We start from the raw sequence: 12,761 nt of genomic DNA on the forward strand, positions 1-12,761 counted from the left end.
TAGTACTATTACCTACGTGCCCTCCTGCTGCCACCTGGCTCGGGCTGACTCATCCACGCACTCTGGGGACCGGCTCCCTTGGCCCCAGCTTCCCCCATCACTGGTCTGTTTCAGCGTGTGCAGGATGCTTTGAGGGCCCAGCCAGACAAGCTATGGGGTGAAATGAAGCCTCTGCCTTTGTCACCTAGCATCACCTCTTTCCTTTCCCCCCCGTAGGGAGCCTGCACTCCCCCTGCTGAGCCGAGTGCGACCGTGCCCTGAGGACGCCTGTGTGAAATGAAAGCCATGCCTTGGAACTGGACGTGCCTGCTCTCCCATCTCCTGATGGTGGGGATGGGCTCCTCCACTCTGCTCTCCCGGCAGCCACCTCCACTGCCCCAGAAGCGGTCTTTTGTCACGTTCCGCGGGGAGCCTGCCGAGAGCTTCAACCACCTGGTGGTGGACGAGAGGACAGGGCACATTTATGTGGGGGCCGTCAACCGGATCTACAAGCTCTCCAGCGACCTGAAGGTCCTGGTGACCCACCAGACAGGGCCGGACGAGGACAACCCCAAGTGCTACCCGCCGTGCATCGTTCAGACGTGCAATGAACCCCTGACCATCACCAACAATGTCAACAAGATGCTCCTGATAGACTACAAGGAGAACAGGCTGATCGCCTGCGGGAGCCTGTACCAAGGCATCTGCAAGCTTCTGAGGCTGGAGGACCTCTTCAAGCTGGGGGAGCCTTTTCACAAGAAGGAGCACTACCTGTCAGGGGTCAATGAGAGCGGCTCTGTCTTTGGGGTGATCGTCTCCTACAACAACCTGGACGACAAGCTCTTCATTGCCACAGCTGTGGACGGGAAGCCGGAGTACTTCCCCACCATCTCCAGCAGGAAGCTGACCAAGAACTCAGAAGCGGACGGCATGTTCGCGTATGTCTTCCACGACGAGTTTGTGGCCTCGATGATCAAGATCCCTTCAGACACCTTCACCGTCATCCCCGACTTTGATATCTACTATGTCTACGGCTTTAGTAGCGGCAACTTTGTCTACTTTTTGACCCTTCAGCCTGAGATGGTGTCTCCCCCCGGCTCCACCACAAAGGAGCAGGTTTATACGTCCAAGCTCGTGAGGCTTTGCAAGGAGGACACAGCCTTCAACTCCTACGTGGAGGTGCCCATCGGCTGTGAGCACGGCGGAGTGGAGTACCGCCTGCTGCAGGCCGCCTACTTGTCCAAAGCCGGGGCCGTGCTCGCCCGGACCCTCGGGGTCCGCCCAGAAGATGACCTCCTCTTCACCGTCTTCTCCAAAGGCCAGAAGCGGAAAATGAAATCCCTGGATGAGTCGGCCCTGTGCATCTTCATCCTGAAGCAGATCAACGACCGCATTAAGGAGCGGCTGCAGTCCTGCTACCGGGGTGAGGGCACGCTGGACCTGGCCTGGCTCAAGGTGAAGGACATTCCCTGCAGCAGCGCGGTGAGTCTGGGGAGGGCTGTGGGCCGGCATGGCATGGTGTGGAGGCCTGGGCTGTGGCCTCCAGGAGGTGTGAACCCCCCATCCTATTTTGTAGGTGAAACAAACATATCCCACCTCTGGTTCTTATCGGACTCAGATCGTCACCAGCTCAAGCATACTGCGACCATGGCACTGAGCTTGTAAGAGTCAGAGCAGGAGCTAAATGTAGACTTCCTCTAGGCACTTTTCCCTTTTCCAGTTGGCTCACTGGCGATAAGAGGAGGAGCTGAAATAGGCGGAGATTGTGTGCCGTGGATGCCACGTGCCCCAGGCATTGTTGAAGGCTGCATCGTCGTGTACCCACCTTACCAACCATGCCTGCAAGTCACTCTCCTGGGAGCTTAGCATAAAACCAACCGGTGGTATGGGAGAGCTTAGAGTAAAATCACTCCTGGGAATAGGGGAGGCGATCATTTCACATGTAGGGTAGATGTAGAACTTCAGGAGGGTTACGTTTTCAGCCCTTTGTGTATCTTTAGGAAATGGCAAAATAAGATCAGAAGAAGTAGGGTGAGAGTCCAGTGAACATAGAGGGGAAAACAGAGCTTGCTGAGAAAACTGTATGAAGTATCTTCCGTGGGCATGGTTCCGTGGACGAGACATGTCACAATGTCCGGAAGCAGCCGTGGGGCAGTGCCGGGTGACGCAAGGGCTGAAGGAGACCGGGGGATGGGGAGAATGAAGGGTTGGTTTAGGGGGCCTCCCCAGGGCTCGTGGGGCCTGAGGGGCAGGCTGGACCTCAGAACTGCTGGGCGACCACAGGTGCCATGGGTAACACTGCCTCCTGCCTCTCCCAACCTAACTCACTTGTGGCCCAACGTGAAACGCACCTGCCTCTCTGGGGCTTGACTTCTGTTCATCTTCACTTTCGCTTTTTTCTCAGCCGTTCTTCAATGGACTTGGAAGCTCCAGCTATTGGCATCTTCTATGTCCCGTGTCGCTCTCCTTTCCCTTTTTCTTTTGTATTGTCCGTTTGAAAAATTGTGAACCTAGTTTGAGAAAACCTATCCTATAATCTTAATGTAGGGAGAAGAAAGGACTGTTCACTCATTAGGTAGACGTGTGCATTTGCATGGATGTGATTCTTGACTCCCAGTCAAACGTTGGTGGAATTCCGTATTAGGAAAAGATATTTGGGTTGATTTAAGAAGTGCGGGTTTCTTCTCGTGAAGTATGGCTGCTTGCCAAGCAGACTTCCGAGGGCACTGGCACCCCCACCCCCAGCACGTGGCGAGGCTATTCCTCCAGGCACCGGCATTTGGGGTAGGGGCAGGTGAGAGGGAGGAGAAAGAAGGAACTCACTTGTGACCCAAGTCTGTCTTTGGTGCCCTAGCATTTAGGCTCAGGCTGTTTTCTAGTGATGGGTTTTCCAGTGGCTGAAACTAAACGATGCCATTTCTTCTTGGAGATCCTAAAAAGCCAGGAGACCCCTAATGTCACAAAGGAAATGGGAGGGGCGCCGTGGGCCAAAGAAGGAAGCAACACATTGACCGTCATTGCCAGACCAGAGAACTGAGGGGACTCATCTGTATCTGCTGAGCCCTAGCAGGTGACATATCTGTTGGAGACTTTGTTTTGGGCAGTAGGTGATCCACTCAAGGAAGTCTATAAGACGGGTTTATGAACTTGGGTGGCTGTGGACTGCTCCGGCGTGAGGCAGTGAGTGACAGGCCAGATGCTGTGCTGTGTGTGTGTATATTACACACTCAGATGTAGGTCCCTGGGGAGATGCCCTAAGAGTGTTGGCATGGGGAAGGTGCCCAGAGATCCCCTGGTCTGTACCTTCTTTCTGAGGCCCAACAACTTGAATGAGTCACCCCAGGTCATATATCTTGTGCATGAATGGCAGAGACTGCATTTGAGAGAACCACCCCCTGCCTCTCACCACCACGCTTGCACACACACACACACACACCCCTAGACACATACGTGTGCTTGTACACAAGAAAGACCCCCACGAGCACGCACACATACACCCTATGTTAGAAAATAGCACGTTTATACTGTGTGCTTACTAAACAGCTAGTACTTTTGAGATCAGAGGGGTTGGCTATTTTTGCTGCAGAAAACTTGCTCCAATCCTGTCTTTTTGGGCAATGCTTTTGGGAGTAAAATCAGCCGCGGGGATCAGCCTGGCTGCCCATGGGCAGGCGTTTGTCTCGCCCTTGCTCCCTGCCACAGTACAAAAGCAAAGTTCATCACGGGTGTATGCAGAGCTGCGGGTCCTAACATCCGCCTGGCGGCCTTGGAGAGAACAGAGAGAAAGCAGCTTTGCAAGACAGGCTAATGCCAGGACTGGGAGTAATGGAGCCAGATAACAAGCTTTTGATTTTTCTTTGGGCTTTAATTAGCCTTTTCAAGTTCGAGGCAAGTTCAGGGCTGAGAGCAGAAAGGAGGAGGCCAGAAACTCCGCACAGGGCTGGGGCTGTCTCCCCAGTCAGCCTAAAAGGCCACCCTGGCTTTTAATGCACAGTATCAGTTTCCTTTGATTCAGCTCATATTCAAGTTACTTTGCTCTGGGGCTCGGCTATGGTTCTTTTGGCCTCCGCTCAGACCACACAGGTTTCTCCCGCCATCAGCCAGGCCAGGCTCCTGAGTGTCCCTGTTGAGGAACCCTTCACGGGCACAGTGTTTGCAAACCCGGCTTTTCCTGCACTCATTCATTCCCAAGGCCATTGGATTCCTTTCCTTTTTTGCCTTCTTACCTTGAGGCAGGGAGGGATGAGATGAATTCTGGAGTTCTTTTTTTGCCCCTGAGTCCAGGATTCCTTTGAGACCTGAGAAAGGGAACTGAATCTCAGATGGCCTCTGTCCTGTGGCGTTTCAGCTGCAGGAAAGTGGAGGAGGGGAGTGTAAGGCCCAGGAGGCTGACTTTAAGACTTCTGTTTTTGTAGGGTTGGAGTCCCTTGTGGGTTTTGTCATAGTTACAATTCAAAGAGCTTGAAAATTGGTTCACTTTAAAATTGAGATATAATTGACATGTAACATTATATTAGTTTCAGGTGTACAGCATAATGGTTCCATATTTGTATATATTGCAAAATGATCACAAGAGTCTAGTTAACGTCCATCACCATACATAGTTACACATTTTTTTCTCCTTATGATCGGAACTTTTAAGATCTACTGTCTTAGCAACTTTCAAATATGCAATACAGTATCACTAACAATATCGCGGTGCTGTACATCACTTCCCCAGGACTTTATTTTTTTAACTGGAAGTTTGTACCTTCTGCCCAGGGACTCATTTTTATTCCTCTCCTGTTGCCCTAATTCCCTAAGCTAGACTGCTTGTCCCGTGGTGCTCCTCAGGCTTTTCTGGTCTCTTGCATTTCCTGGGATTCACATTCCTTCCCCTGAACTCCTGCCTCCAGGACTCAGAGCAGGAGCTGTGAGCCCCGAGGCCCCGCCCCCTCACCAGGTCCCAGCTGCATGCGGCTGTGCTCAGGGAAGATGGGGTGGGGGGGGGGGCCTGCCATGCACGGGGCATCGGTGGAGCCACATGGTGGCCCATAGCTTGGTGACCAGGAAGGGGGAGAAGCATCGGGCTGGGAACCTGGAGCCTTGATCTGCAGGCCCCTAGGGATCAACCTGTTATCTTTATTCCATGAGAACCAGAGAAGGCTGGCTGAGCTTCCCTCACCGATAAAGGCCAGCTGGCCAGAAGTGGCTTCCTCGTGGGAATGTGTCCCTGTGAAACGTCAGTGCATGTTGTAAACGCAAATCCCAGAGTGGGCGTTGGGTGTAGAGGCTCTGGAAGCAGCCCAGGTGTTTGCTGGTGCTGGGGGGAGGGAGGGGAATGGAAGCAACTTTGACCTTTGCCTTCTGGCCCATTCTTTCTTGTGTCCAGGTTTTTCCCAGCTTGGATGGAAAAGGTATCCAAGAACAAATGGGCTGGCATCTGAAAATTATTCTAAGGGCCTCAGGAGGGCCTGGGCAGAAGGAGGGTCTTAGAGGGATCAGCCGGGGCTCCCCCCAGTGTGTCCTAGGATTTGGGGGACTACAGACCAACCTCAGGCCCTTTGTCGGTGAGCATCCGGGAGCGGGGTTTAGAGTCATGATGTAATTTCTCTGCTCCTGCTGCTCAGCGCTGAGATGTTCTCTATCTTTGGTGCCTTTGAAGGCTGCCATCTGGGGTTTCCAAACCCTCTCTCTGCAGAGCAGTGACCATTGGAACGAGGAGCTCATAGCCTGAGGCTCTTGTCATGTGCCACGCCCTGAACAGGCCAAGGAGACAGTTCTCAGCCCGTTTCTCAGAACCTCGACATTCCTGACCTGGAGTGGGGCTGCCGGGCTGGAGAGTGTGCTGTTGAGGTCCAAGGCTCTTGTGCTCTACGTGGGCCAAGAGGCCTGGCATTCTGGAGCCCCCAGGCACAGCTATCTGTATCTCCTCACCCTTTCTTCAGGCTTCTGAGGTCACCTCGCAGAACACCAGCCCTTCTGCCTCCAAATGAGTTAATGAATGGATGAAACTTTCATTAGGCCCTTGGCAGTGTACTCTTTCCTGGTTGATGCCAAGAATCATGAAATGACATCAGTCTCCAGGAGCCTAGGAGTCCACGAGAGAGACGCACCCAAGCAGGTCATTACGGCTTGTGTGATGGCAAGAAGGGCTGTTGTCATGGGAGTGACAATCACTCATGCCACTTAAGTCTTCCCCAAGTTTGGAACCAATTGAGAAGTGGACATGGGAGTCAGGCAGTGTCAGCTTTAGTTCTGAGAGGGCTGGATGGGGCAAAAATCAGCTGCTTAATTGCCCCCTCAAGACCCAAACTTAGAGTGGCCTTCCAATAGAAGATGTCGGTCCAGGGGGCAGAGACTGTTACCGGAGTCACCGCCTTGCACCTGTTCAGGCTCAGTAGTGGGGGCGGAGCGTGGTGGCCGCCAAGCTGCTAAATGTCCCACTGCGGAGTCCCTGTGGTGCCTGTTAGTTTACAACATCGCCTCCTCTTCTCTCAGCAGTTCTGTAGGATAATAGGAAAGACAGACATCCTGTCCAGTTGGGGAAATGGAGGAACAGAAAAGTCAAGTATTTCACCGAAGGTCATGTGGACTAGAACCTTCTATGCATCCTAATTCTCAGCCCAGTGCTCTTCCCGCTAGCTTCTCGATGGTGCCGTCATGGCACCTGGGATGGGATGATTCACGGTGCAGGGCCTTTTGGGTGTTGCAGGGCATTTGCATTGCTGGGTCCTGGACCACTAAGTGCCAGTGGACTGAACTCCGCAGCCGCTGCAGGAACTAGGAAACCCCCCACATTTCCAGAAGCTCCAATGGAGAGCCATTGCCAGACCAGGCACCTACCTGACTCCGAGTTTACTCACCAGCCCTGCCCTGTCCTACAAGGTTCACAGGGGCACCCTGGACCAAGCTTTTCATTTTTAACCCCAAGCTTCTCTTCATGTCTGGCAGCGGGGGTGGTGGAGGGGAACCCCTTTCATGTGTGCTGTTGCTCTGACTCACATCCATCGCTTTCAGCAGGGCAGCCCTGGGAGGAGACAGGGTCACCCCCTGGACACGGGCTGGCCTCCCAGCCCAGCCTGGATGGTCATTCAGTTTGGTCTGGCGCCTGGGATCCTGAAACTCCATCAGAGCACATATCCGGAATGGCCAGGCAGCCACCCCAGCCTCCGGGTGCTGGTTTCTGCCCGTCTGCTTGGGCTGTTTTCCTTTCCTGTCGGCAGGAAGTGCAGCTCTGACTAGATGGGTGTGTTCTGTTGTTTATGGCACGAGGCAAGTCTTTCTCTTTCTGCTCAGCCACAGTCCTCTCTGAGACCCGGAACTCCTGCTCCTGCCCCCCTCATCCCTCCTTCCTCACCTCCATTCCATTCTACACACACACACACGCACACCCCACACACACACGCACACCCCCCCCACACACACGCACACCCCACACTGGGGCCCACTAAACGTGCACCCCATACACCACACTCAGTCCCACGGACAGCACACATCACAAATCTCCTTCCGCATCAGCCCAAGCTCACACCCCTCCCAGCCCACTGGCCGCTTCTGGGTTAGCATTGAGGGGCTGCCGTATCACAACCCCAGCCTTCCTAGATTCAAGTTTCCCCCCCCTTCCCTTACGATGGCTTCTGTTCCAGGTATTCAGGTGAAAAGGACATCCACCCCTTTCTCTTTGCGCAGCTGAATTGGCAATGAAACTTGCATTCCAGCCACGTACCCAGGGTGCTTTGGGTCCAGGATGTTGGCTGAGCCCTGGGTGGTGTACTGGGCCTGGTGAGAGGAAGGGGCTTGAGGCTGTGCATCACCTCCCAGGATGCCACCCTGGAGCCCACTGGGCCAGCAGGGAGGTCAGTGGGACCAGGAATCATGTCTGCAGACTGTTAACACAGGCAGCTGCTATGACCTCAGGGTGGGGTTTACTGAATGGGGGGCTAGGATGTGGGAGGGGGAGGGGTAATATCATATCCTAACACCGAGACACAGACTTCACGAAGCCCCGCACAGAGGCGTGCACCCCTGGACACACACCCACAGGTGCACACTCATCCTCTCGGCTTCCGGACGTCCAACCCGCTCTCTCATGGTGTCTGTTCCCCCTCGCGTCTATCCACCTGTCGCTCTGTCTGCTGTTTCGCTGCCTCACGTGCACTCACTCTGTGCACCGTCATCCCTGAGGCTCCCTCTGTCTGTCATTTAGCCTCCCTCACACCCCCACACGACACACAGCCGCTAACACAGCGAGGTTTCTCTTCTGTGTACACACACCCTCGTGCACACACGCCCCAGATTGTGTGCGATGGCCCAGCCCAGGCTGGCAGCCGAGCCTCTCATTCAGGCAGCACACAGCCCGGACCAACGTATCCATCCAGGTCTGCATTTCTGGGCCTTTCCTTCAATTCCCGTCATCCTCACAGGATGGCGTGTTGGCGGGGGTGGCCTGGGAACTTGGGCCTTTGGGTCTCAGCCAGGTCCAGCTCGTGACAGGTCACTGAGCTGGTGAGCAGTTTCCTTTTTGCTTTGAATTATACATTTTATCTTCTAGAAGGAGGTGATAAAACAATATCCTTTTAATAAAGTGTGCTGAGACTCCTAGGGGAAGAGAAACACAGAGACATTAATAAATGATAGTCACAGAGCACCTTATATTTGTCGAACACTGAAACATCTCATAGCGTCATCAATATAGTCTCCTTTGGTTACAGTAACCACCTGATGAGACAGAAAGGGACTTGATAATATTGCTGTGGTTTCATACTTATATTTTTCTCTGCCAATATCTGCTTTTGAGAGATGTGGGCTGTGCCTAACCCAGATGGTATGTTCAGAATCCCAGGCCTGGAGTGTGCCCCGTCCACCTTCCCTGCCATCAGCGCATGTTATGAATATTAGGTTAAGGCATTTGGAGAAGAGGATACATTCCAGCCAGATCCTCCCCCCTGTCACCTTCATGGGTCCCTTAGTTTCTGTAAGGCGGATGGAATGACTACACGTTGGCACACGGCGCTTGCTTCATTTCATTTAGAAAGCTAGCGGAGAGCAGGGAAAAAGACAACTCATGGAGTTCTCCATCCAGCCTCTCCATTTACATTTTTTTCCCGGTGGATCAGGCCCCACATGCTGTCCATGTATATGAAACGGGATCAGCGGGGGAGAAGAAAGCCCACATCTTTTCCCAGTCTCGGTGTCATTACTGTGTCTCTGTCAGTGTTCCAGAATATAATGGGATTTGTTCGGCTGATTTATCCCGCGTGCAGGCAACATTATCCAGACCCACACTCGGGCCTGAGGAGCAGAGAGGGGAAGATGCACGGCAACAAGAGTGGGCCTAATAAAATTTATTCCCGCTAACAAGGGAATGACCTACCCCATAATTCAGCCTGGCGAGCGGGGCCACTGCTTCCCAGTGCCCGCCAGAAAACACACAAACTTAATCATTGTGGTGTGCCCCGATCCAATTACAGTTCTCGTGGCGGCTGAGGTTGTCTGCAGTACACAGGGAGAGAAGCGGGAACGTGGGATGGATGGGCTGGGTGGGATGTCTTTGCCCTTGACAGGCAGCCCCTGGGGACCTCTGAAGCTTAAGGTGCAAAAGGGAAGGGACAGCACCCGTGTGGGTTTTGCTTGGTAACCATCCCGAAGCCTTCCCTGGTCTTTCCCGGGGGTCCAGATTTGGCTTCTGGACTAGCCCCGTCACGGAGGTCCTCCGCAGAGCTCAAGCCAGTGGAGTTTCGTTCCTGTTTCTCTTGCTGGGCCGGGCTCTCATGGTCACGGTCATGGTCGTGGCCATGGTGTCATGGCCCTCTCTCCTTACCAGAGGGAGGAACCCGGGGCTCTCAGCAGCTGAGCTAATGAGGAGAAGGTCAGGGGTTCGATCCTGCCTTGGAGCTGACCCTTGCCCGCTATGCTCAGCAACTCCCAGGAGCAGTGCATTGCTACGGCTCGCTACTGGTTACCGTCTGGACGGCAGCGATGTGCTGGGCTTAATGCCCCTCTCTTGGGAAAACAGCTCAAATTAGTGGCATCAGTTTCCTCTTAGAAGGATAACTCATTATCATGATGAGCGAGTGACCACTTAGATGACCCAACGTTACCCACCCTTTTGAGATGCTTAGAAACAGAGCACGTGGCTCTTGGGAGTCTTGGTGTGATTCGTTGGGTTCTTTTTCCAACCCTAAGACACTTTTCATGAAGCCCCTTCAATAACGTGTTAGTCTAACTAGGTTCCCGTGGCTGCAGTTTGCTGGCTTCCCCTCTCTTTCTCTGCACATTCGTTCCCCCTATAATCTCATTGAAAGAGACACAATAAAGAACCATTCTGAGATAATGCATTAGTAACCAAGTGGATGAGGCCTCCTTCCCGCTCCTTTCCTGATGTCTGGGCTCACGGCCGAGGTGTGGGGACAACCTTCACCTCTATCGCGGCTTCTCCACCTTTGAAGAGAGTTCCACTGACTGGGGTCAGCACGGGCACGGGGCGGAGATTTGCGGAGGGTTAGAAATCATAAAAGAGAGAGGAAAGTTTATGCAGGATAGTAAAGCAGTCAGAGGGTGGTATGGTCCGCGTTTTTGGATCTCTTTCTCTGTTACAGAAAGGAGCGCTCGGGCCCGTGGGAATATGGTATGGAGTAACAGCTTTCTGAGGAGAGTAACCTTAAGCCAACCAGAGCCTCCCCACGGGGTTCCTACCTCCCCGAGGACTCTCTCTGCTTCCCTCCTGCCCTGCCGTCAGATGGCACACAGTCATCTCCAGGGGTAGATGTGCTGTGGGCATCAGACCCTGGTGCACTGATGAACACCTTGGGGTCAGCGGTTCTATTTGAGATCTGGCCCCAATACGTGGGGGAGCATTATCTTCCTGTACTGCAGAGATTTACAGCTGAAGTCTGTACTGGGACATGAGCTGCTACACTCACCTGATCAATATCTCCCTTTATAAAGAAATCCCACATGTGCGTAATTCACTGATTCCCCGTTCCCAGCGCAGGTCTGCTCTGGTCCGCTCCCGGGATGTGTGTGTGTGTGTGTGTGTGTGTGTGTGTGTGTGTGTGTGTTTCAGTGTAACTGATTAGTGGGGCGTTTGGGGCTGCTGAGAGACCTTTTCTTTTCCACACCAGCAGGCGCTTCATGGGCTTCCACCTTCTTTTTCTTCCAACTTGTATTTGTTTTCTGAACTTCAGCTCTCACTTTCCTTTGGGACAGGTCGGCCCAGGAAAGGAGGACGCCCACTCTGATGACTGGCCAAGGGCCTCCTAGGGATGGGAGAGGTCACAGAAGGGTGGGGCGCTCGTCCCGGACAGCAGGAAAGGAAGCGAGGCCTGTCCCCGAGCAGCCTCTCATCCTGACAGTAGGTTCCCTGATGTTGGAACTGGAGACAGGAGGTTCCTTTAGGACCCTGGAGGAAGCCTCCATGCACGAGGGTGCATCAAAAATTATCCGCCCTCTGGTTATATTAAAACGTCTATAAATTCTACAGCCAGAGTGCGAATAATTTTTGACACACCCTCATAATACCAGTTTTTTTCCCTGTGAACCGGGAATTTGGGGTTCTGGTAACTGTCTTCTCAGTAACTTGGTAGGTCATGAGGAGTCATTTCACTCTCTGAGCCTCAATTTTTCTCTTCCGTAAAATGGTGCTGTTGAGTTCTAAGATCTTGAGTGATGTTCCCCTGAAATAACGCGATATGTGAAAGCGTGGCCATGCACCGTCCTGGACAGAGAGCCCAGAACTGAGCCCCAGTGTCACCTCTTCCTCTAAACCCTGCTGCTCCCCTGGCAGTCGTGGCCCTGCCCTCTGTCCCTGCAGCCCCAGGTGTATAACTGAAGCTGGGCAAACACTGCCTTGTCTAGGCATGGACCCAGTCTCTCCCCCCCACTGAGAAAGGGGTGGAAACAGAGATGTTCTCATCTTTGTATTGTCGGGTCCTCACCTGTGCTGGGTGCCTAGTGGGTCCTCCTAAACATTCTTAAGCAAAGTAATAAACGAAGAACAGTAAATAGTGTTGTCTTCATTTAGTGCCTCAGTTTCCCCTAATGGAAACAGGGAGTTCCAATAGTCTAAGAGACCAAAAGTTTGATGACAAAAGGCCCACCTGAAGGCCCCACAGTGGGTGAGCTTGGAAGGTCTCTGATGCCTTCGTCCAGCATAATGGTCTGGCCTCCCAGCTTTGGGGGTGGGCGAGGGGGTGCTCGGGACTCCTCTGCATGAGGCTGGATGCTACTTTTGCCTTCAGGGAGGACCGGAGAGCCGGTGTGCTCCCAGATGGAAGGACTCCTCTCTCAGGTGCCACGAGCAACAGGAGGACCACGTCTGACTTTGTATTTTCCATCCTGGGCACTGAGACTACAGCTGCCAGCGCAGAGCAGTCGGTGGCCGTATCCCCAGTTGGAGGAGCTGGCTACATTCGTCCATCTCTGCAGGCTCACCTGGTCAGCCTCCTTTGGATCAGTTTGGGATGTTTGTAAACAGTGGATGCCTGGGGTGAGGTGGGCAGCCTATGGCCATGGAAGAGACCGTGTCCCAGAGCTGAGTTAATTGGCCCACAGGGGGATGGACCTGGTGACCTTTACCTCATTAGCACTGCTTCTGGACCACTGAGCTCTGGCCTGGCTCTGATCTTTCCATAATAAGGACTCAATGTGGGGTTTCTGCAAAAGTGGGGCAACTAAGGGCGGGGCTACAACAGCTCCACCTGGCAAGGGGGGGGGGTGCATCAGGACCCAGGCTGGGGGCCGTGCTAGTCGGGATGAGGAGTGATTTCAGAATCAGGTCCCTACCCTGCCTCATCACCCAA

The 12,761-nt window shown here is 53.5% G+C and overlaps 1 protein-coding gene across 3 annotated transcripts in view; it reads left to right on the plus strand.

Annotated features, from left to right (window-relative positions):
- Window positions 1–267: 267 nt before the first annotated feature.
- The window catches only part of PLXNA4 (plexin A4), a 362,426-nt gene continuing 349,932 nt past the window's right edge, over window positions 268–12,761 (plus strand). For 2 of the 3 annotated variants that reach the window (XM_057733460.1, XM_057733461.1), the window contains exon 1: window positions 277–1,461. In XM_057733460.1, the coding sequence (XP_057589443.1) occupies window positions 277–1,461 (1,185 nt within the window). Of the gene's footprint in view, window positions 1,462–12,761 lie in introns of all 3 variants that reach the window. The other variant, XM_057733462.1, reaches the window with a different exon arrangement.

Source organism: Hippopotamus amphibius, chromosome 4 (assembly GCF_030028045.1).
Source record: "Hippopotamus amphibius kiboko isolate mHipAmp2 chromosome 4, mHipAmp2.hap2, whole genome shotgun sequence".
NCBI classification, from domain to species: Eukaryota; Metazoa; Chordata; class Mammalia; order Artiodactyla; family Hippopotamidae; genus Hippopotamus; species Hippopotamus amphibius.